This window comes from Myotis lucifugus, unplaced genomic scaffold (genome assembly GCF_000147115.1).
Source record: "Myotis lucifugus unplaced genomic scaffold, Myoluc2.0 scaffold_125, whole genome shotgun sequence".
NCBI lineage: Eukaryota > Metazoa > Chordata > Mammalia > Chiroptera > Vespertilionidae > Myotis > Myotis lucifugus.
The window spans coordinates 3,072,502-3,095,217 of NW_005871173.1; the positions used below are offsets into that span (position 1 = coordinate 3,072,502).

At 47.3% G+C, this 22,716-nt stretch overlaps 1 protein-coding gene across 5 annotated transcripts in view; it reads left to right on the forward strand.

Annotated features, from left to right (window-relative positions):
- Positions 1–103: 103 nt before the first annotated feature.
- The window catches only part of ZDHHC14 (zinc finger DHHC-type containing 14), a 170,306-nt gene continuing 147,693 nt past the window's right edge, over positions 104–22,716 (forward strand). For 3 of the 5 annotated variants that reach the window (XM_023758212.1, XM_023758213.1, XM_023758214.1), the window contains exon 1: positions 169–354. In XM_023758212.1, the coding sequence (XP_023613980.1) occupies positions 182–354 (173 nt within the window). In that variant the 5' untranslated portion in view covers positions 169–181. Of the gene's footprint in view, positions 355–22,716 lie in introns of all 5 variants that reach the window. The other 2 variants (XM_006093877.3, XM_006093878.3) reach the window with 1 other exon arrangement.

The following is a 22,716-nucleotide window of genomic DNA, read 5'->3' on the forward strand; positions in this document are numbered from 1 at the left end:
GAATAAAAAACAATCCGGCGCGGCTCGAGAACAAATGTTTAAATCCGCCATTCTACCCTGCCCGACACCGAGTCCCGGAGATGTTGGAGGGGGTCCACCCCAGCCACCTACCTCTGATGCTCCGCCGCGGCGAGCCAATGAAAACTCCAGTACAGTCAGTGCGCACCCCCACTCCTGCCCCATGGATTCCCCCCACAAGAAGAAGAAGATCCCGGCCCGGAGGAAATGGGAGGTCTTCCCGGGAAGAAACAAGTTCTTCTGCAACGGGAGGATCATGATGGCCCGGCAGACGGGCGTCTTCTACCTGACGCTCGTCCTCATCCTGGTCACCAGCGGGCTCTTCTTCGCCTTCGAGTAAGTGGCGGGGAAAGCTCCCCACGGGCTCCCCTCGCCTCCCCGCCCCTCCCCTCCCCTCGCCTCCCTTCCCCTCGGTACTTTCGTTTTCTAGAAGCCTTATCTACGGAATATTGTTATATAATGCAAGCCCTCTCTCCCTCTTTTTCTGTGGAAGGTGTTTGCTTCTGGGTCCCAAGATAATGCAGTTCTGGGTCGGCCCTGGGAGGAAGGCGCGGGGCGTGGGGACACTTGTAAGGTGCACCAGCCTTGCTGCCTCCCGGGTTGGGTGGCACCGCGCAGGTGGCGATTCTTGGCGCTGTCTCTGTGTAGTTTGCAGACTAGCAAACCCAGATGTAACATGCGGGAAGGGGGACGAGGCAGAGTCTCAGGTCAGGGGTAAAGAGAAGCGACTTCCCTTCTTGCGCACAAGCCGTAGGGCACCTTGTTAAGCTCGGGGACTGCATCTCCTACGGTGCATACCTTTGCTCAATAATGACGAGTCCTGGTCATTCTGGGTTTCAAAGTGCAGGCCACCCAGTGTGGCCCGGAAGGGGAACGTCATTTTTCGTTCTGCTTAGACGTTCACTCTTGCACAAGAATTTCTGATTTACCACGATATTTCTAAAAGGTCCACTTTTAAAAAAATGTTCAACAGAAAGTGTTCCAAACAAACACCTGGCCCTCCCCTCCCGAACCCGGGAACAGGTGGAAGGAGACTTTAGACCCGTGGAGGAGAAGTGTGGCACTGCCTGGAACTTTCTCATTCCAGGAGCTGTACTTTGGGACTTGAGCACTTTTATCTGGAACAAAAGTGCATGTAAGTCTTGGCTATCTTCAGGAAGATCAAACTGGCCAGTAGCAACTGTCCAACTAATGAAAGATCTTCGTATTTATTAATGGTATTAGATAAAGCAGTTTAACCACATTCCAGAATCGATTTCAATTGCTCTTATTGGGGCCAACATTTGCAGTGCAGCTGCTTACGTAATTCCTGGTATCTTATGCTCAATGAAAGTTGTAGCTACTTCCCCCCAGAATCAAAAAAGCAGTATATTCCTGGGAGTTTTTTGTGCTTCCCATATCCTGATTGTTATGGGGCACCATACCCTTTCATCTCCCTCTGTTGGGTAGAGTTAATTAAAACCCTGTCTTTCTTTACTTTTGTTTCTGATTAGTATTAATAGGCTCTGATTTTGTGCCTGAAGTTTGATATTCAAAATGCTGTCTCAATCAGTGCTGTCTCGACAGTGTACCAGTGTAGTACTGAAGGCCCTCTGTGGGGAAACACTTCGTATCTGACGGTGGTGAACAGTTTTAACAGGATTGAGTTAGAACAGGTGAGGAGAGAGAGCTCGGTCTAAGCTACTCTCCTCCCCAGGTTCTTTTCACACAAAATCCTCCATTTTGACTACGTAAAATACCCAGGTCTCTCCTAGCAGGCTAACTTTTGTGCACAGTTGAGACTAGTTGGGGGAGTCTGTCGGGGGACCTGGGGACAGGAGGGGAAGGTTGTGACGGGGCTTTAGGAATGGCAGGAGAAATGCTCTGTCCCTTCTGCTGCTGTCCTCATCCGGAGCCACCCTTGTCCTTACAGACCTGGGAACTGAGGAGGGGGCGAGATGTGCCCGGTGAGTTTGCATTCTGAGACTTAAATTCAGGCACCGGAATGATCATGCCATGTGGTTGCGCGGAAATGAATGCCATCATTCTAATTAATGGTGGCTTTCATTACAGGTGGTCATTTAGACGGAGAGTATTCACTATGTTCCTACTGTTAAAAAAGTTTTGAAGGGCCCAGCTGCCATGGTTCAGTGGTTGAGCATTGACCTATGAACCAGGGGGTCACGGTTAGATTCCAGGTCAGGGCACATGCCCTGGTTGCAGGCTCCATCCCCAGTAGGGGGCGTCCAGGAGGCAGCTGATCAGTGATTCTCATCACTCAAGTTTCTCTCTCTCCCTCTCTGAAATCAGTACAAAAATATATTAAAAGAAAAGTTTTGAAGGGATCTATTTTGGCATTTTTGCTCCTTTTAGCAATTTTAAGAGTGGAGAAAATGGGTTAATTTTGTGATTGTGTTGCAGAGCATCAGCCACAGGTGTCTTTCATGTAGAATGAGGAGTATTTCATTTGCTATATTACCCAAATCCCCACTGTATGGTTAGGGGTCCCCCACCACCAATTATTAGTTACCACCTTTTATTTCCTTCGTTCAAACATTTAGTTGAACTAAACCATCATAAATTCATTTTCTCTTCTTTCTTCCAAGAGTTCCCAAAAGTCCTCATTAGCAGGCTGTCACGGATCCTTTTCTGCATCAGCATTGTGCTAACTGATGGCTGTAGGAATCAACATGTGCCCTGGGGTTTTATTAGCTGCTTTTGGCAGCTTCATTTTTATATCAGCTGTGTGTATGTGTGTGTGTGTGTGTGTGTGTGTGTGTGTGTGTGTGTTCGGTCTCCATGAGTGTTGCTTAATTAGGCAATTTGAAATTTCAAGAAAGTAGACCCATCCTATCATGATGCCTCAGTTGAGAAAAAACATAGGGCTGTTCAGACTATAGAATATGATGGTTTGGCAAATAATATTTGTATTGCTTTTAAGTTCTTTGTCATTGCTAATTGTAGAGTGAAAATAACTTTGGCTAAATTAATTTGATAGAGACTCCGAGAACCAATTAGCTACATGCATAGGTAATGAAATACAAAGAGGCTAAAATAAAAGCGATCCAGACAAAATGCTGGTTTTGTCTGCTTCCAGCCTGATTCCTCTGCCCTTTCTTTAGTTATTTATTGAGCACATACGATGTGGTTGCCTATTTTGATTGATTTCTTGTCTAGATAACTTTAACATTAGTAGAATTCGTTTTCAAACATTAGATCCTGTGCTTTCCCATACAGTTACACAAAGGCAAATTCAAATTTTGAAAAGAAGACATGTAACTCCTAAAGTTAGTTTTCGGCCTCCTTATCCTGGGACTCTCTGCCCATCTCTCTCATTCCCAACCTTGAACAGATGGATGAGGAGGTCCGTGCGAGGGGAGTGAACTTACCGGAGCGCAGCAACAGGTGCTGTTCCTGTCCTCCACCCTGGAGAAAGGCAGGGTAGGAATCACTCTTCCCACCCTGGAGAGGAAGTGACGGAGGCGTGGAGAGGTTAAACACCGCTGAGATTGCACAGTAACTAGCGGCAGGGCTCTGACTGCAAAGCCAGCGGCCTCTCTGGCCCCGGTGCTGCTCTTCCTCCGATACACAGCAGTGGTGACAGGCATGGATTTTGGATGGACAGCAGTTCCCAAGATTCTTACCAGAAGAATGACCCTGGGCAAAGTATTTAACTTTTTAAAGCCCCAGCTTCCCAGTCTATTCAATGGGATTGATAATATCTTTCTTTAAATGCTGTGAAGATTAAATGAACATGTCTACTTAGTAGGGTGTCTGATGGAGAATAGCAAGTGCTCAATAAACAGTGCCTCTGATTAGAGGAAACCTTAGAAATAGCCTCTGGCGGACTCTGCCTTCCCTCCCTGAGAGCCTTGGAAGGACGGGGTATGTGGGTTAATAAGCAAGCACGACAGTGACAGCTTATTAGGGCTGAAAATGCAGACCTGTGGAGTCTGTGCTCAAAATAAAGGCTCTGAGGAGTGGCTTCACCCTGTCCCTTCAGAGTGGGTCCTGCAGGGATGGCTGGGGACCGTCCTTTTCCAGACTCTGAAGAAGAGCACTGAGCAAGCCTGCAAGAAGCGAGGACTGGATTTCATTTCCATTTTGGGAGCTGCCATCTCAGAACCGTGGAAACAGGAAAGAGCGCTACTAGGAGCAACCTGATGCAACTCCCCGTCTTTTCCAAGTAGGGCAGGGCTATTTGTCTTTTGGCATCTTTTATTCACCAGATGGAGTGTGGATGCAAAGTGACACATCTCACAGCTGTATTTAAGAGGGAAGGGGGGCGCTGGTTGCAGTTACAGAGACAGCTTGCTGCTCCTGGAGGGGCTGGCTCATCAGAGACTCCCTGCGCTGTCCTCATCTCACATCCCCATGATTGCAATGGGAAAAGATCAGTGAGCATTGCCAGTTTCTGTCCACACACACACACACACACACACACACACACACACACGTCTGCTGCTGTTTCGAGTTGAAAATAAAGTCTTTGGTCCTGAAATCTTGGCATTTCATAGTCTCTTGATCACAAGGGCAGAAAGAAGGAGATGAACTGGGAGGCAGAACAGATTCCTGTTTTCAGGAGCATCCTGGGAGGTGAGGGGAGGCCTGCTCAGATCGTGCCCTTGAATGCCTCCCAGTTCGGTGCTGTCACCATGGACAGTTTGGAGATGTTACTAGAACTGAAACACTTGAGAATGTGGGAACATTCTCAAATTTTTCATCACTAGAAGTCTATTGATGATTTTTTTTTTAAAGCCATATGTATCCCTCCTCCTCCTCTTCCTACTCCTCTTCCACCTTTGGCTAATCACCTCTGAAATACAGTAAGTTCCCACTTAACGTCCTCCTTGATAGGTTCTGTGACTTTAAGCAAAATGGATAATGAAACCAATTGAAACATAGGCTAATTGATATAAACAAGAATTAAGTTCCTGTGGCATATGGCATCTCCTCAACATTTGCATGAACGATGTTGAACGAAATTGGCATATTTCGAGGACCTGCTGTAATTGATGAATAATTGGTAGTCACCTTGAAGACGGAACAAAGGACTGTCCCCATAAACAAAAGCACCATTTCCAATAATTTCTCCTTTGCAGATGAGAGGGCCTTTATTATCTAGCGGAAGGTATTGCTCTTATAACATGTAAGCATCCCATCTTTTTTCAACCATCCTCTTCAGAACGGCATCAAATTCTCTACCACCTCAGAAAACATCCAGAAAGTGTCCAATCTTCTTTTGGCCGAATGCTGGCCATGCTGTGCATCGTGGAATCCCATGGGGTTGCTGGCCATTAGGACCTCACCACTGAACATTAGTACCTGGTGTCAAGGACATTTCATAACCCACCATGGCCCCATGCAAATCGTAGGTTGCTTCAAAACCTTATTAATGATTTCTTGGCACGAGGGCATGGACCCTTGTGTGTATGAGCAACACATGTAATTTTCCTGAGGGTAGGAACTCCATTTGCTGCTGCATCCTGGTAAATGGAAGGCTCTCAGTAATATATTTGTTGCTGAATGAAATAATGCTAATATTGAAACACTGAAAAATAACTTTTGTCTTCAGTTTCTCATTTTGTAAAGTGAACATTAATAAAGTTGATAATTAATAATGTCTTATAGAACATATTTGCCTTAGAAACTTGGACTGTTTGATATAGTTCTTCTGAATTCAGAATCAAGTATCACCCCCTTACAAATGCATTAATTGAAGCAGAGAAAATAAAAACTTTTTTTTTTGTTACTTAGAAAACTAATGATGGAGCTGGGGTGTTCTCTTGGCTCAACAAGACTTCTTTCTAGTTTTTTCTTATTGAACTAATGTGTTAAGCAATAAAGTGATCTGTGACATGTATGAACGTTACCTAACAACCGTCAGCACCTAGAATAATTTCGCATTTTATAGATTCTTGACTTCAGATACTTGAGTTCACCTGATAAAGCTTAGAAGGATACTGTCGATTACTTATGTTTTATTGTGTTCAGTTGCAGCTAGTGGGAAGTGAATACCAAATCATTCAGAAAATGACTCTATGATAGTGATGGTCAATTATTTAATGGGCCATAACTGTGTAATCTGGAGATTTTTATTTTGCAGTATAGTGTTACACATAATTTATTCATGGCAAAGTTATTATGTCTTGGCAGGAAAATTTAAATTAAGCGTTTTAAGGAAGTACATTTATTCTTTTGTAGGTGAGGTTGTTAGGAAAGGGAAAATAGTGGTCAGTAGATACTTATAATTAGTTACACTTAGGAATTTGGCTCAGATAAGAGTTGGGGACCATCTAAATGTTTTTGTTTAATTCTTCCATAAATATGGCCTCTTTTATTTCTTATGAGCAGTTCACTATTATTTTTAGCATTTCCCCCTGTCAGTTTTTGTCCCAGCTGATTTTCTCTTTATCTTTTGTTTTCAACAGCAGAACAATGACATGCTGAGGTGTGGTTTTCTTGATATTTATCCTGCTTGGAGTTTGCTGAGGCTTCTTGAATCTGTGGATTAATATCTTTCATCAGAATATCTTTTATCCCCTTTCCTCTCCTGAAACTCCATTTATTTATATGTGATACTATTTCATATAGTCCCATACATCTTGGATACTTGATGCCATTTTTTTTCCTCTTTGTGTTTTAGTTTGAATGATTCCTATTAGTGTGTCTTCAAGTTTACTTGATCCTTTTCTCTGCTATGTCTATGTTGAGCCATTTTTGATATCATATTTTTTATTTTGAACATTTATCTATTTTACAAATAGTTTTTTATATAGTTTAAAAAATAATTTTCATTCTTCTGATGAAATTCCCCATCTGTTCCTGTCCATATTTTCTACTGAATAATTTAACATTTTTTGTAGTGACTTTAAAATCCTTGTCTAATGATTCCAATATCTATATTATCTCGGGGTCTGCTTCTTTTGGCTATTCCTTCTCTTGATTGTGGGTTATATTTCCTCTCTTTTTGCGTGCCTCATAATTTTTGATAGAGTAACAGATGTTGTGCATAAAAGAATTGTAGAGGCTGTATTTATTTATTTATTTTTGTTAATCCTTGCCTGAGAATATTTTCCCATTGATCTTTTAGAGAGAGTGGAAGAGAGGGGGAAAGACAGAGAGAAACATTGGTGTGAGAGAAACATGTGGATTGATTGCTTCCTGCCCCTGACCAGGGCTGGGTGAGCCTGTAACCAAGGTACATGCCCTTTACCGGATCTAACCTGGGACTCTTTGGTCTGCAGGCCGTTGCTCTATTCACTGAGCCAAACAGGCTAGAGCTGAGACTGTAGTAATTTAAAAGGGCATGCTCTTTTATCAGGTCACTGGTGGTTGGGCTGAGTCAATCTCATTTATAATTGAAATGAGTGTGGTTTTTGCCAAAGCTTTGGTTAGATTCACTTCATCACTGACTTTAGGTGTTTTGAGGGAAGTATCAGGACTTTCCCGTTAGCAGGGAGTGGGATCTGAGCCCTGTCTAAACTCTGAAGATTCTTTACATTCCACAGCCTAATGCCAGCTCACTGAACTGGAAGATTTCTTTGTCAGCCAGAATGCCAGCTTTTTGGGTTACTGGGTAGCTTTTCTTTGTTTTCAGCCCAGCCCCAACTTTCTGTACCTCAGGACATCTCTTCCTGCCCAGCGGTCTGGCCTCAGCTGGTGGAGACTGCTGCAGTGCCCTGGGTGGAGGCCTGAAGCACCTAAGGGAGATTTGCTCAGTTTTATGTTCTGCCTCCTGCCTCACCCTTGGGGAAGTTCCCGTAGGCCTCAAGGAAGATGTCTCTCAGCTCCCCTGCCCCGCCCCAGCCTTTGGTGTGCTCTTGCTGTGCTTGGTGACGACCCATTGGGAAGAGCTGGCTGGTGGTGCAGACTTACTCCGTGGCTGAGGTTCCGTGGGATTCTAATCCATGTGGCAGTCCACATATGGCCACTAAACTTGTTTAAAAATTTTCCTGGTTTCTCCTTACTCCTGTCTATGGTGGATTTCTGTACTTCCTGCCAGTTTACTAGGAATGAAAGCAGATGTTGGCCTTTTTGGGGGGGGAAGGGCTTGACACATTTAGACTTCTTGGCAGCCTCCGTTCCCTGATATGTTTTAAAAACAGTGCTTCTGTAGCTGATACCACTTGCTCTCATTGTTAGAGTGCAGTGATTATACTTACCATGATCAATTTGTGATTTTGAAAAAACTTACTATTGTGTTTCTCAGATTGTTGGTGTTTATCTATGTAATTAGTTCTTATTGCTATAATGTTTGATTTGTATAAATATGCTCAATTTATTCTTCATACTCTTGCTGATCTTTCTTTCTTTGACTTCTCACTGATTCTTGGCATTTACTATCATTTAAAGGGTAGGATATGCAAGGCCTCCTCTCCATGGATTTTAATTTCTTCTTAAGCATGTCCTAGCAATGTCTATGACATCCAGACTCAATGCCTAGGCCTGGGTTACTGAAATAGTTTAGCAAGGGATTAATTCCATTATGCTTTTATATGATAATAAAATATTTATCCAAATGATAAATTATGACTATCAACTAATCATTGAAGTTGTATACATTTAAGAGCAAGATTTAAAGAAATATAAAATTTTATGATGAGTGAAGTACTTTATCATCTTCATAGTTTAATTTGATGCTAGTTTTTCATTGATTTTGAAAGAAGGCTTTCACTTTTCCTCCCTCACTTACAATACTTTGGATTTGGAAGCTCTTCTCTGATCTCCTGTCTAGTTTAGATATAGCCCCTCAGAGAACTTGTAATTAAGGTTCTATTACCAACCTCTTCTCAGGTAGCTGGCTGTAGTTGGCAGTGCTGATAGAAGGGACTTCCAGTCGAACCAGCCAGCCCTCAGCCCTTACAGACTCTTCTGTCTCCCTGATGCTGTACATGACAGACAATCTCTTCCTCTGCCAAGAGCAGGCCCAGGATGAAGAGAACGGTGACAGGTGTGTGTGTGTGTGTGTGTGTGTGTCCCTTTCTCTCAACTCCATTCTTCCAATCTGTAGAAGTTGCACTCTCCTTAATTTAGGCCGATTTTTTTGCCTCTACCTCCTTGGACCTTCACAACTAAGAGCTAACATACCATTAGAATACACTTCCCTGTCCCTTTCTAGAGATTTTTGAAGTAGGCTTTCTTTCAATACTAAAGAGACCTTTTTTATTTTAGGACATTTTAAGCACATTTTGACAGAACACATCGTTTGAAAAAAACAGGGATACAATACTTTACATATGTCTTTAAGCTGGGTTTTAAAAATTGCTGACCTCAAAATCCATGGGAACTGGTCTTGCTGTTGTGAGCCATCAGAATGTGACAGTGGGAAGGTGGCTGATAAGGGAGGGTGTGGCCCATGGGCCTGGCTGGATGGTTTGCTTTGAGATAACTGTCAGTGGAGGAATGGTGGTCTCACTCACTTGGGAAAGCGTTTAAGCTCCAGAAGTCTGTGATCCTTTGGTGATTTTCAGAAACTTCTCACAAATAGAGAGAAACAGCTTATTTTATCACAAAATGCTGGGGTCTATTAGAGTCATTCGTTCTACTTGCTGAGATGAGAAATTACTGGCTCTCCTTGTACAGGTAATAGAAATAAAGTAGGTCTGCAAAATGTGTGTCCCCAGCACTACCTTGACAAAGTCTGTTGTCTTTTTATTTTCATTTTCCTCCATTATTTTCAAAGACATGAAACTAGTGCATGGCCGCCCCTCCCCTCCCCTCCTCCTTCTTCTTCCTCTCTCTCTCTCTCTCTCTCTCTCTCTCTCTCTCTCTCTCTCTCCTTCCCTCTCCCCTTCCCTCTCTCCATGCACCTTTGGAGCCCCGAGCTGGAGCTGTCGTCTTAGGATTATAGCTACATGATACACTGATCACGGAGACAGCGGTCTCAACCTGTGGTTGCGACCCTTTGGGGGTCGAACGACCCTTTCACAGGGGTCGCCTTAAGACCATCGGAAAACACATATATAATTACATATTGTTTTGTGATTAATCACTATGCTTTAATTATGTTCAATTTGTAACAATGAAATTGGGGGGTCACCACAACATGAGGAACTGTATTAAAGGGTGGCGGCATTAGGAAGGTTGAGAACCACTGAGAGACTCCAGGCCACATAGAGATAGAGGTGCCCATGGACCCCCAGCTATCCGAGCCTCTGGTTGTGTGAGGTTCACGGCCCAGAGGCAGACATGTGAGTGAGTGAACCCTCACGTGGTTCCATGGTTCACACAGTGTCCCAGTCGAAGCTGAACAGAGCAGACGTGAGCCATCTCCGCCGAGCTCTGCCCATGTTGCAGATTCGTGAGCAAAGTGTTGTTGTTTTTAAGCGGTTGCATTTTGGGGAGCGTTGCTAGACAGCCGTAGTTACTGGAGGACTTTCTGCCAGAAATCCTCCAATGAAGTGTTGAGACTGGTTTGGAGGTGCAGCAGTTAGTGTGTGACTAACAATGCTAACCTTGTAGTGCTAAACTGGAGAATTTCTCAAAATTACGGTAAAGTCAAGGCTCGCTCTTATCACTCACGCTTCATTCCAGTGTGCCCGGAGTAGGAGAGAAAGGGGTTGCAGCTGGATAATGCAGCCACCATTGTGCCAACCCCAGAGCTCTTTTGAGGTGTGTCCTTTGCCACGCGTGTCCAGAGGGAAAGAAGTTTGAGTGCTAGTGATCTAGGCCCCCTCATCCCATGCCTGGACCACAGTCCCAGCTTCCTTTCTTGAGTTCCCATTATGCTGTTACACTTACAGGGGTAACACATTGGTGGAAAGAAAGCCACACGAAACGGTTAAGATTAGTGTCCAGGGCCTTTCTGTTCTTCTCGCAGTGGATTAAGTGACACGCGCATCTCTTTCTCTAAGGTCTCTGCGTAGCGCAGGCCTGGTGATGAGGAGAGGGCTGAGCGTGGAAATAGCCCTGGGAGGGGTGCCGCTTCGACACTGACTGTTGTGTGGGGGGTGCTCACTCTTCTCGGGGTGACGATGAAGCTGGCTCACCTGCCCGCCACGCATCTCCCCCACCAAGGCCTTTCCAACAGCAGCCGGTGGTGGCCTTGCGTCTGCAGAGCCAGGCTGCCCTGCAGCGGGCACCCGGACGCTACTGGCGCCCAGTGATCTGAGCTTTCGAGTGGGCCTCGGATTTATAAATCAACACCATTTGTCATCTTGAATACTACTATTTTGGGGTCTTTTAATGTCATGAATTTCCCATACCCACATTCTTGATGGCCGATAAGGGCATTTTTGAACATATAAGCCAAAGTCAAGTGAAATTCTGCAACTATATATAGTTTATTTGTCTTTCTAACCAGGGAGAAGAATTTTTTACTCAGATTATCTCACATTTGCTAACTTGATATAAATTTTCCTGCTTTCTTCAGATAGCAACCCATGCAAATTAAATTCCAGCATGGCCCTCACACACACACATCAATGGTGATTACCACTCTGTTTAAGGAGAAAGACTGAGTTTGTGTTCCTATTTCATTAGCTATAAGCGTATTTTGCGCAGATCATTCAAAGGGCATGCTCTTGTCTTTTTAAAGGTAAATAGACACTGATAGTTAGAGAAGCCCACTCATCATCTTAAAGTTATTACTTATCCAGGACCAGCGTTGTTCCTGGTACCCAGAGTTGATCCTGGTTGGTGTTTTCAAGAATGATCTCAGGCTTCCCTGAAGGCTAGCCCTGATCAAGCAGAAAAGGGGAGATAAAGTGTGGAAATTAATGAGGAGTTATTTTTTATTCTCCTTCTCTTTTTTCTATTATTGCCAAATTAACACACACACACACACACACACACACACACACACACACACAGAGTTAGTGCCCTAAAACACCACAAGTTGGTTATCTTACAGTGCCATAGGTTACCATCAGGCACGGGTCTCCCTGGACTGGCATCGGGGTGTCAGCAGGGCTGCGCTGTTTTCTGGGGAGAGTCTTTTCCACCTTCTAGAGCTGACGTGTGCCCCCCTCTCTCCGTTGGTGGATGGTCCAGCGCTCTGAGCCTGTCTTCTGCAGCCGCATCTCCCTCTGACTACAGCCAGGAAAAGCTCTCTACTTTGAAGAACCCCGGTAACTAGGTTGGGCCCATCCCCATGGCCCAGGGTAATCCCCCATCTCAGTCCATATTTCATCACAGCATCCCTTTTGCAGTGTAAGGCTACTTATTCCCAAATTCCAGGGATTAAGACATGGACGTCTTTGGGTGGCCATTGTTCTGTCTACTGTAGTTGTTCTTCCATCCTTGTAGTTGCTCATATTAAACTGGATTTGAAATGCTGGAGACTTTCATACATCCCCCGAGAAGGGCTTGTTCATCAGACACCATAAAACGGTGCATGAAATGGACCCGTTAGTTCTCTGCGAATCCCGAGGCATTCCAACGAGAGGAGGCAGAGGACCTAAAGGATAGACTGGCCCGGTGAACAGCACGGGTAGGTCCCCAGGACGCTGACCCTGACAGGTTTGCCTGCAGGACTTTCTCCAGGAGCTGCTCTCGGGTTGACAGCTGTGGGAGCGCAGGGCGCAGCACGGGGCAGGTGCAGCGCAGTTAGGGCTCCTGCTGGTCTGCCCGGCCAGGAGCAGCAGGCCCTTCCCCTCCCGCACAAGCGGCCATTGCTGTGCGCTGCCCCGGCAGGGCAGGACCTTGGACCAGGTAGCTCTCCAGTTGCAGGCAGTTTCCTGAGGGAGACTTGGCCCACACTAGCAGAGGCCAGCATTCCAGTGGCTGGGGAAGGAATGCTTCCGCCCTGAAATAATAGACGGTGGGTGTGGTGAGGGCAGGAGGGGTCATCCGTCTGGCTCACAACAGTGTCCACTACAGGTAACGGCAGTTGGATGTGGCATAGGTCCGCTGGCCAGTGGGATGACCCAGGCGTTGGTGGGGGAGAGGGAACCAGCCTGGCAGGCAACAGATGGGATGAGGGCGGCTCTGGTAACTTAATTTGGTAGAGTTTGGAGACAGGGAGGTGTGCCATGGAGGGCGGGGCCAGCAAGAAGCTTTGTGCCCAGGGGGACCGGGCTGGTGGGGCCCAAAGGTGCCCGGCCGGGCTCTAGTGCTGGAGGGTTGCAGAACAGGGCCTCCCGTGTAGGCAGCGTGACAAGACCAGGGTGGGGACGTGGGACTAGGACTGGACACAGATTCAGGGTAGGGCAGTGGCCGGCTGGCGGAGGACAGGCCCTACAGCCTGGGCTGTGGCTGCTGTGTCCCCCCTGGGTCTGCATCTCAGGGCCTGTGAGCCAGCCTGATCTGGGGGGAGAAAGGGAAAATGAGGCCGGAATCCAGGCTGAATCTGACGTGTAGCTAATTTCCTTCACAGTGTGATAACCCTGTCTTCCCAAAGAAGGTTTTAAAAGACTTCTTGGTTTCTGCCTCTCTCTCCACCTAAGATAGGATCCTGGGAGCATTACTGATGCCCTAGAGAAAACCTTAAAGAAGTGCTGTGTCTTTAGAGTTAGCAAGACTGTGGGCATGTTTTATAGGACTGCAGTAGAGTGTGTGAAATCATACTGTTTCTTCTTTATTCTAGAACAGACTTTGCTGTTCTCATTTATTTTCTGTCTTTGTCAGAGAAAGGCATTCTGCAGCCATACCGATTCTTCCAGCAGCGAGGCTGCTCCTGACATCTATGCCGACCAGCGCCGGGGAGAGGCGAGCCCGGGCTGCGTCTTGCGATGGACAGAAAGTGCCGCGCTGGCACGCAGCTTGCTTATTCCCACAGTGTCCACAGTCAATTAGGTTAAGTCAGCCTCCAAAGAAGAATGGTTCTGCTTGGAGTGTCTGGTCTCAGACATTGATCACAATGATTCCGACGCCGATGAAGCTCTGTGATGTTCTGGAGGGAACCCGAGAGGGCTCTTCTCAGATGACCCGTCAGCCCCGGCTTCCTGATTACAGCACTTAGACAGATAGGTGGATGCAGCCTTTTGGATAAGGGACGCATTTCCATTCTTTCAGGCTTATGTTTTCCATGTCTTCCTTCATGAATATTTCGCTCTTCTTTTACTCTTTCTAATATATCTTGGTCTTTTCACTCTAGAAATACTTGTTGAGCAATTATTGCATGCCAAGCACAGGGTGCCATGTACTGGAGAGTACGTATGTGCTGGGAAAATTGAGGTGCTAAGGTCTGTTGTCAGGGCCAAGGTTAGTATTTTCTGAGTCTCCGTGAGCACTATGCCGTGAGATAAAAAGTAAAGGTGTTTCCATCATCTGTTCTATGTAGTTGCAGGTCTGTGCCCTTTCTTTAGATGGGCTTTGATCTCTTCTTATAATTCATGCCTTTTCCTTCTTAAGGTTCTTGATTCAAAGGTAAAAAGCACTTGTTGGCTAATTGTCACTCATATGAAGACAACAGAACCCCCAGAAGCTTAGTAGGCTCGTGAAGAGGAAAGATCTGGAACCAGAATCTCTCGTTGTCCACGCACTTTCCCCTTCTGGAGCCTCTCTGGAGCCGGAGCCAGCCCAGATAGTCGCTCTCCCCGTGCACCTTCCCTCGCATGTCACACCTTTTTGAGGCCACACCTGCTCGTCCCTATTCTCTGTGAACCCCTTTCTAGGGGCCAGGCTGTCTGGGCGGCCATCGTCCTGGTGCCACTCACTGTGCCTGCTGTTGACACAGGCCCAGGGTGGAAAGGGATGGGGATGACGACATTGGTGCAAGGAGAGCTTTGCTCAGAATCAGTTGTGTTGTCTCCACCAGGGCTGGATTAAAGCCTTCAGAAGCTGGAAGCACACTCTGGCCAGTGGGGCGCAGTTGGCTAGAGCATCCTTCCGTACGCCTAAAGGTTGGAGGTTTGATTCCCAGTCAGGGCACAGACCCAGGTTGTGTGTTCGATCCCCAGTTGGGGTGCATGCAGAAGCCAACCAACTGATGTTCTCTCTCACATTGGTGTTTTCCTCTCCTTTCCCCTCTCTCTAAAATCAATAAGCATATCCTCGGGTGAGGATTTCTGAAAAAAAGGCATATACACTAAGAAATTCATGTAGCCAGCCCCCTTCCCCACCACCCAATGTAATTTGTATACTAAACTAAATTGTAAGAAACAAAACTTATGTTTTTCCAATTGCAAAATTCTGAATAAGCTGATCGAAGCTGAATTTTTCTCTATATTTCACACCCCTGCCCTGCTGATGTCCTAAACCATGTGTGGTTGGCTCTGGAAGTGATTCGTGGAGGTCTTGCTCTACATAGTTGTTGGGATAGAGGCAGAGTGCCAGCCCAGCCCTCAAGCCTGTGTCTGTGTCCTCCCCTGTGAGAATGCTGTCATCTCTTTAGTCCCGCCCTCCCCCTGTGAGAATGCTGTCATGGTCTTTAGTCCCACCCTCCCCCTGTGAGAAAGCTGTCATCTCTTTAGTCCCACCCTCCCCCTGTGAGAATGCTGTCTTGGTCTTTAGTCCCGCCCTCCCCGTGCGAGAATGCTGTCTTGGTCTTTAGTCCCGCCCTCCCCCTGTGAGAATGCTGTCTTGGTCTTTAGTCCCGCCCTCCCCCTGTGAGAATGCTGTCTTGGTCTTTAGTCCCGCCCTCCCCCTGTGAGAATGCTGTCATGGTCTTTAGTCCCGCCCTCCCCCTGTGAGAATGCTGTCATGGTCTTTAGTCCTGCCCTCCCCCTGTGTGAGAATGCTGTATCGTCTTTAGTCCCAGGGTCACCACTGTGCTCTGTACCCTGGAAGGTGCAATGGGCAATGGGGATGATGCCTGGATAGCTGACCAGCGTCTTTTTCAGAGAGTGAGCCAGCGTCTTTTTCAGAGAGTGAGCCACACCAAGCAGTCATCATGGAAATCCAGAGCGCACACGCACACACAATAGAGATGAAAAGTTCCTGAAGCAGCACATGTGTGCTGAGCTCTATTTTATTCAGTTCTAATGTTTTATTCTAGACTAGTTCACTTAAGTAATGTTTCTGGCCCAGTAAATTGAATTCATGACCCCCAGCCTGCAAGCTGACAAACACTGTGCCACAGCCTAGCACCCTGGACCCTGCCGCCGGGTCCCATGGATGCCAGGTCCCCACACCTCCTGTCTGCACTCCTGCTGGGTCCTCCACCCACACTCCTCCCTCTTCCAACCCTGCACCTCTGAGATGCACACCCCCAGCTTTCCTGGTCTCACACAGGCACGCATGTTGCCTGAAGCCTTCTGGAAGGTGACCCAGCACCCTCCTCCTGCATCTCTGGTGCTTGCCCCGTGTGCCCACCTTCGTCATCTGCCAGCCGGGAGCTCACTGAGCCCACGGCCTGTCGGACTGCTGTTTGGGTCCCGTGCATCTGGTACTAGTGTGTGGTACACAGTCGGCACTAAATCACTGCTTCTGGAATTGCATTAAAACAGGTGATGCCCTGGAGTGGTGGGGCCAACCAAAACCTGCCTTCCAGGCAGGCACATCCATGTCCAGGCTCCCATGCACGCAGTGTTTACATACGCCTACTTCACTGTGTGTGGGCCGGGGGCATGGAAGTGACCGTCAGTATAACCCAGTGTTTAGACACAGAGGTCCGAGACAGATAGAAACATGGGTGTTGCAAATAGTGGACGTCTAAACACCTCATATAGAAGCAAGAAAGTACGTAAAAATTGGTGCTTTTCAAATGCTTTTTTCATGATTAGTGTTGACTCTGTAAACTGTATTCTAGACTCTCACCAGCTGTCTGTGGGGGCTCTCTGATCGTGTAGTGGTAGAACTGGGAACGGTTCCCCATTTTGCAGAGGAGACCGAAGGCCCAGGAGGCGAGGTGGCTTTCAGCTGCCTGCCAGCGGAGGTAGGGGGGATGCTCATCTTCTGATGGTCCTCAGGGGCTTTCCCACCGAGTCAGCCCTTCTCAACGTCAGGAAGGTGACTCAGATGGCCAAGGGGGTGTGATGTTCTCCATCCTCATACCTGTCAACAAATGTCTTCACCGTGAAACGCTTGATAATTGCTTGTTTTAAGCTTGTGTTCCTTCCTGGGAAAAGTGATGCGCGGCCGTCATTTCATCCTCATGTAGGTATTGACACTCTCCGGTTGGTGTTGCGTAGTTACTCCTGCTCCCTGGCCTGGTCTCGTTGCATTCCACAATAAAAATTACGCCCATCTCCCTCCTCCCGCCGAGGGCACAGGCGTGGCTTCTCTCCGAGCGCCTGCTTTCATGAAAGCTCTTCGCACATACGGGGACATGCCAACAGATTTCCTAATAGGCGCTTTTGGATGGGAAAGGGGTTTTCACAAAATTTCTCTCTTTTGTCCCTTTCAGCAAATACCATTTTGATATGTCGCCAGCCGTAATGAAAGTGAGTAAGCTTGTGGGTGATGAACTGAAGCATTCAGTTTGTGAAATTTGTGGTCCTGTAGTTAGGTTGGAATGGAATAGTCTCTGATGTTTATTTTGTTTATTTTTTTCTTCCACTTTCGATCCTCACACAACCCGAGCACCTAGGAGAGGGGACGACAGTCTCCCTCTTCCTGCCCACAGTAGCTGACACCCGGCCCTCTGCACCTGTGCCCTTTCTTAAAGGTGAAAAGGGGCGTGGGCTGGCCTGATAGAGCTCTGCCCTCACCTGTCCCGTTATCTCTGGCAAAGTGCACTCCCAGTTTTCAACAACCAGCACATGCATTAACTTGGGGTCTTCCGATTCACCGGCGAAGAAAGCTCATTCCTGTAGAGCTAATTAGCTAAGCAGAGCTCATTAGCTTGGCTTAGTTTAGCAAGTATGATCTCATTAGCTAATGTGACACTGTCACACACACACTCTCAGCCACCGGTGCTGGAGGATGAAAGGGGCCATGGAAGGCGGCAGGCCCACTCAGAGTGCCGATTGCCCCGGCCTGGGCACCTGCTGAGCCACCACTGGCACCAGCACCAGCACCAGCAGCAGCACAGACAGGTGCTGGCACGGACCGCACAGGTGGGCACACGAGCACGAGGACGTTTCCCAGTGTGGCTTGCCTGTAAGTGCCAGGTGCCTGTAAGGCCTTCTGTGCGTTATGATACTTCATCCTCACACCACCTCGGCAGTAGGTACTGTTATCATCCCATTTTACAGCTGAGAAGACAGATGAAGTCATCTATTGTGAGAGCCTGTTGTCCCTAAGAATAGTATTTTCTGAAAGTGGCGAACGGTGTTTGCTAAAAGGCAGTCCATGCCCCTAGACCAGTGATGGTGAACCTATGACACGTGTGTCAGAGGTGACACTCAAACTCATTTTTTTGGTTGATTTTTCTTTGTTAAATGGCATTTAAGTATATAAAATAAATATCAAAAATATAAGTCTTTGTTTTACTATGGTTGCAAATATCAAAAAATTTCTATATGTGACATGGCACCAGAGTTAAGTTAGGGTTTTTCAAAATGCTGACACGCCGAGCTCAAAAGGTTCGCCATCACTGCCCTAGACTAACAGCGGTGTTTTGTTTGTTGGGGTTCCCAGTACTGAGCCTGCGTGGACATCCGTGAGCTGCTCTATGGAGAGTTTCTCCCCACTGCCCTCAGGGTACAGCCGCCCGAGCCTCGCTTTTCTCTAAAAGTGGGGTAATAGCAGCTTCTGGCAGTTTCCTGGCGGCTCTTTGAGGAGAACACGTACCTGGCAGCATTGAGCGCTGTGCTTGGCTCCCACACGCTAAACAGAAGTTGGATCCGTTTCTTTGCTTCGATAACTTGTTTTTAAGTAACTGTTTTATTTTTGCATATTTTAGATGTGCAGAATCACTGTGAAAATAGGCACCTTCTTCGTTTGCTTGCTCATATTTCCCCTCTTCCTCATGCACTCTTTTGCCATTGATAGATTTTCCCATGGAGAGTTAAGAGTTAATGAATGAAGCTACCAAGGGAACTAAGGCAGTGGGTGGGGTCCAGTACCCCCATCCCTCGATGCACAGCGCTTACACACGTGTACTTTAGAAGTGGGGGAGCTCAGCCTTGGGGTGCCACGAGCAATGGAGCCGAATCGCCTCCATTTTATTTATTTATTTTTTCGACTCATTAAAAACGATATGTATTCGAAGTAGCTCAGGACCATATTACCTTAGGGTCTGACTCCAGAAACGTGACACAAGGAGAGAAACCCATCTGGGAACATTTTTACTCACCCAGGTCCAGTGCACAAGCTTCCCCAAGTGGGCTCCAAAGCGTTGCTTTTCAGGATTCTTTCCTCTTGGAGTGTAGACATGTGGTCAGTGACCCTGTCCCAGAGTCTGCCTTGGTGATGCTGGTGATGCTGGTGTGGAACGTATGTGGTGAGGGTGAGAAAATCCACAGTACATATCTGCACAGGGAGCTGAGTTACGAGCAGTGACTTACTTAAATATAAATGATTCTTTATTATAACCGCTTGGTCATGCTTCCACATGGCATGTGTGGTCGGTGCTTGGACGTAAAGACTGACCTTCAGCGTAAAGCGCTGTACAGCAGAGAGGTTTTGTCCTGGCTCCCTAATGACTCGGTGTGTGGAGAGGGGTTCGCATGTGCCCCGTGCAGGTTGTCTCAGATGGGGTGTTGATTGAGAATGCTGGGTGATTACCCCGCAGCTCCACCCCCACTGCGACCACCCCTTTCCTTTCCTCTCCGTTGCTCCTTCTAATTGGGATCATACCACCCCTGGATTTGTTTGTTGAGTTGAGCCTCGTCCTTGTGAGGGACACTCTTTTAAGTATTGGTTCCCAGTGGGAGAGGTCGTGCATTCAGTTTGTATCCTACCAACTCCAGAGTGTGCAGCAGCTCATCACCTTCCCTCCAGCCCTGAGCTCTGAGCAGGAAGCTGCTGGGACGTGAGGGCTGGTGCAGGACCGGGATCCGGGAGGGAACGGCGCCGAGAAGTGCACAGGGAAGCGAGAGCTGGTTAAAAGGGGTCTGAAGTCAGAGGGACCTGTGTGTCTGCTTGGTCATTCCTGACCCTTGTCCACAGGTGTATACTTAGAGGAAGATTTTGCTCTGAGAGTTGGATGGGATTCGGTTGCTGAGTTAGGACTGACTGTTAGGACAGCTGTTCTTGTGGGGAGCCGGCATGGCCATGTCATACTCAGCCCCAGGGCGCCTTATGTGCCATGCCAGCTCAGCCTGGTGTAGTGACTCTGAGTGGGGGGGGGGGGCGGTGAAAGGATTAAGGAAAGACAGACAAGAGAATGAAAGCTGGTCTCGGTGGGACGCTGCTCCCTGATGAGGAGCCAGCACCCACAAGCCGTGTCTTTATTTTATAGCAGATGCCACGAGACAAAGTAGGGGCGTGATCACGTTGTTTACAGCATTCTCGTGAGTTTCAACCCCACTCAACTACATGCACCTGAACTCTATCACACAGGCACGTGGGGCCACGTGTTCGGACCATAGGTTCAAGCTTACAACCATAGCTGTTGGCTATAATTGTGCTGGGAGGGCCCTGCCCTCCAGCTGGGAGTGCACGTGGCAATGAGAGGACCCTGTCCTTTCATTAGTCCGAGGCTTGAACCTGGCCAAAACACTGTAGCCGTGCCCCACAGTTCTGAGAGCGCTTCCAGGGCCTGTCGAAAGTGGGGCTCGCGTGGCACTGCTCCCAGGTTCCTGCTGGCTTCTGTTTGAGACCAGGAGCTGCCTCTGCCCAGTGGCATCTGTTTTTCTCTTCTGCTTGGGATCCTCTATGTCCCCAAAGTTGGCCAAATTGCATCAAGAAATACATTGTTCTTATTTTCTAACTAGAGGCCTGGTGCACGAAATTCTTGCACTTGGTAAGGGGAGGGGTCCCTGAGCCTGGCCTGCACCCTCTCGCAGTCCAGGAGCCCTCGGTGGATGTCCGACTGCCGCGGAGGTGGGAGAGGCTCCTACCACCGGTGCTGCGCTTGCCAACCATGAGCCTGGCTTCTGGCTGAGTGGCACTCCCCCTGTGGAAGTGCACTGACCACCAGGGCGTAGCTCCTGCGTTGAGTGTCTACCCCTTGGTGGTCAGTGTGCGTCATAGTGACCGGTTGTTCTGCCTTTTGGTCAATTTGCATATTAGCCTTTTATTATATAGCAGTGGTTCTCAACCTTCTGGCCCTTTAAATACAGTTCCTCATGTTGTGACCCAACCATAAAATTATTTTTGTTGCTACTTCATAACTGTAATGTTGCTACTGTTATGAATCGTAATGTAAATATCTGATATGCAGGATGGTCTTAGGCGACCCCTGTGAAAGGGTCGTTCGACCGCCAAAGGGGTCGTGACCCACAGGTTGAGAACCGCTGTTATATAGGATCACCCTTCACCAAAGCGAGAATGGGTAGATAGACTCTGCGATGTCATTCGGGCTATTTGACCATAGGGGATGCTTCTCTAGTAAACTGGCTGGGTTTATTGCAGCGTATTTTGTGCGGAGAAATGACTTCTGAATGAAAAAGTCAGAACTAATATATAAAAGCTTGCAGACTTTTGAGCCAGATATAATTTTGAAAAACAACCTCATACAAACTCAATGATTAGGCACCTTAAGAAGAACGGGCAAGGAAGCGAAAGCTGGTTGAACTTTCTGAGGAAGTTGTCACGTCAGACAAGCCCAGTTCCGTCCTGAAGGGCGACGGGTGAAGGAAGTGGTGGGTGCAGTGGTACCTGCCTTGAGCAAGAGATTTAACTCCGTCTTTAACACCATAGACACCCATGGCTGGGAGGAAATGGGCGAGGCCAGTGGCCCGTACACTACAGTTGATACGGATTCCCCGGGAAGCGGTTTAAATCTTTTGGGTCTCACCTTAGACCTACAGAATCAGAATGCTGGGCTTGGACGGGGAGTAGTGGTAAGACTTAGGGGATTCTATTTATTAAAAGCTATCAGTGAGTGAAAAAAGCCAATCTCAAGAGATTATATCTGTGTGTCACCATTTCTATAACATCCTCCACACAATGGAGATGGAGAGGGGACAGTGGGTGCCAGGGGTTAGGACGGGGAGGGACGCTGCGACCATGAAGTGCAGCAGGAGTTCTTTAAGCGGCTGGGACAGTTCTGCATCTTGATTAATCCATAAATGTAATAAAATGCCATAAAACCACAGGCAAAGACATCAAATAAAAAGACACCCAATATGTGAAAAACGGTGCCATCTGAGTAAGGTTTATAGTCCAGTTCACTGCACTGTGTCACTGACCTCGTTTAGTTGTGTGAGGTGTCACTGTTGGGGCAGGTTGGCTGATGGGTACTTGCTGACATAGACAATCAGGTCTGTGAAAGGTTAAGGTTAAGGAAAATAAGGAAAGGCAGGAAAAGGGAAGTGAGAAGGTTGAGTCCTCTGTACTGTTTGACTGTTTACCATGTGTCTGTAATTATTTCAAAGGAAACATTTAAAGGAGCTTGCCAGATGCCTCTGAGGGGTTGGACCCGCAGGGATCGGATGTGTGTGCGATCGTGCTCATCAGCGGATCAGTGTGAAACGGGGCAGGGCTGGGAAGGTTAGCCTTGGGTCCACAGTATGCTGACTGTTTCCTCAATGGCTGCGTCATGGAATCCGCTTTGCAGTGGGAACTGTCCTAGCGTGGAGTGATCGTTGCCTTCCAAATTCAGGTGAAGATAGTGAGACAACTGAAGGGACCCGGCCAGCTGGAGAGTGAAGAGTGCCATAGGGCACTTGGGGAGGGAAAGAGTCCAATAGATACGTACGTACACAGGTTAAAATCAGAGCAAAACAATAGGTTGAAGTTTGGGCCTTGAAGTTCTGGGAATAAATTTGAAGGAGAGCACCTGTACTCATAAAGCATTGGAAAGTAAGATCTTTAAAAAGGAGAAAAGGTTTTGAGACTCAGTAT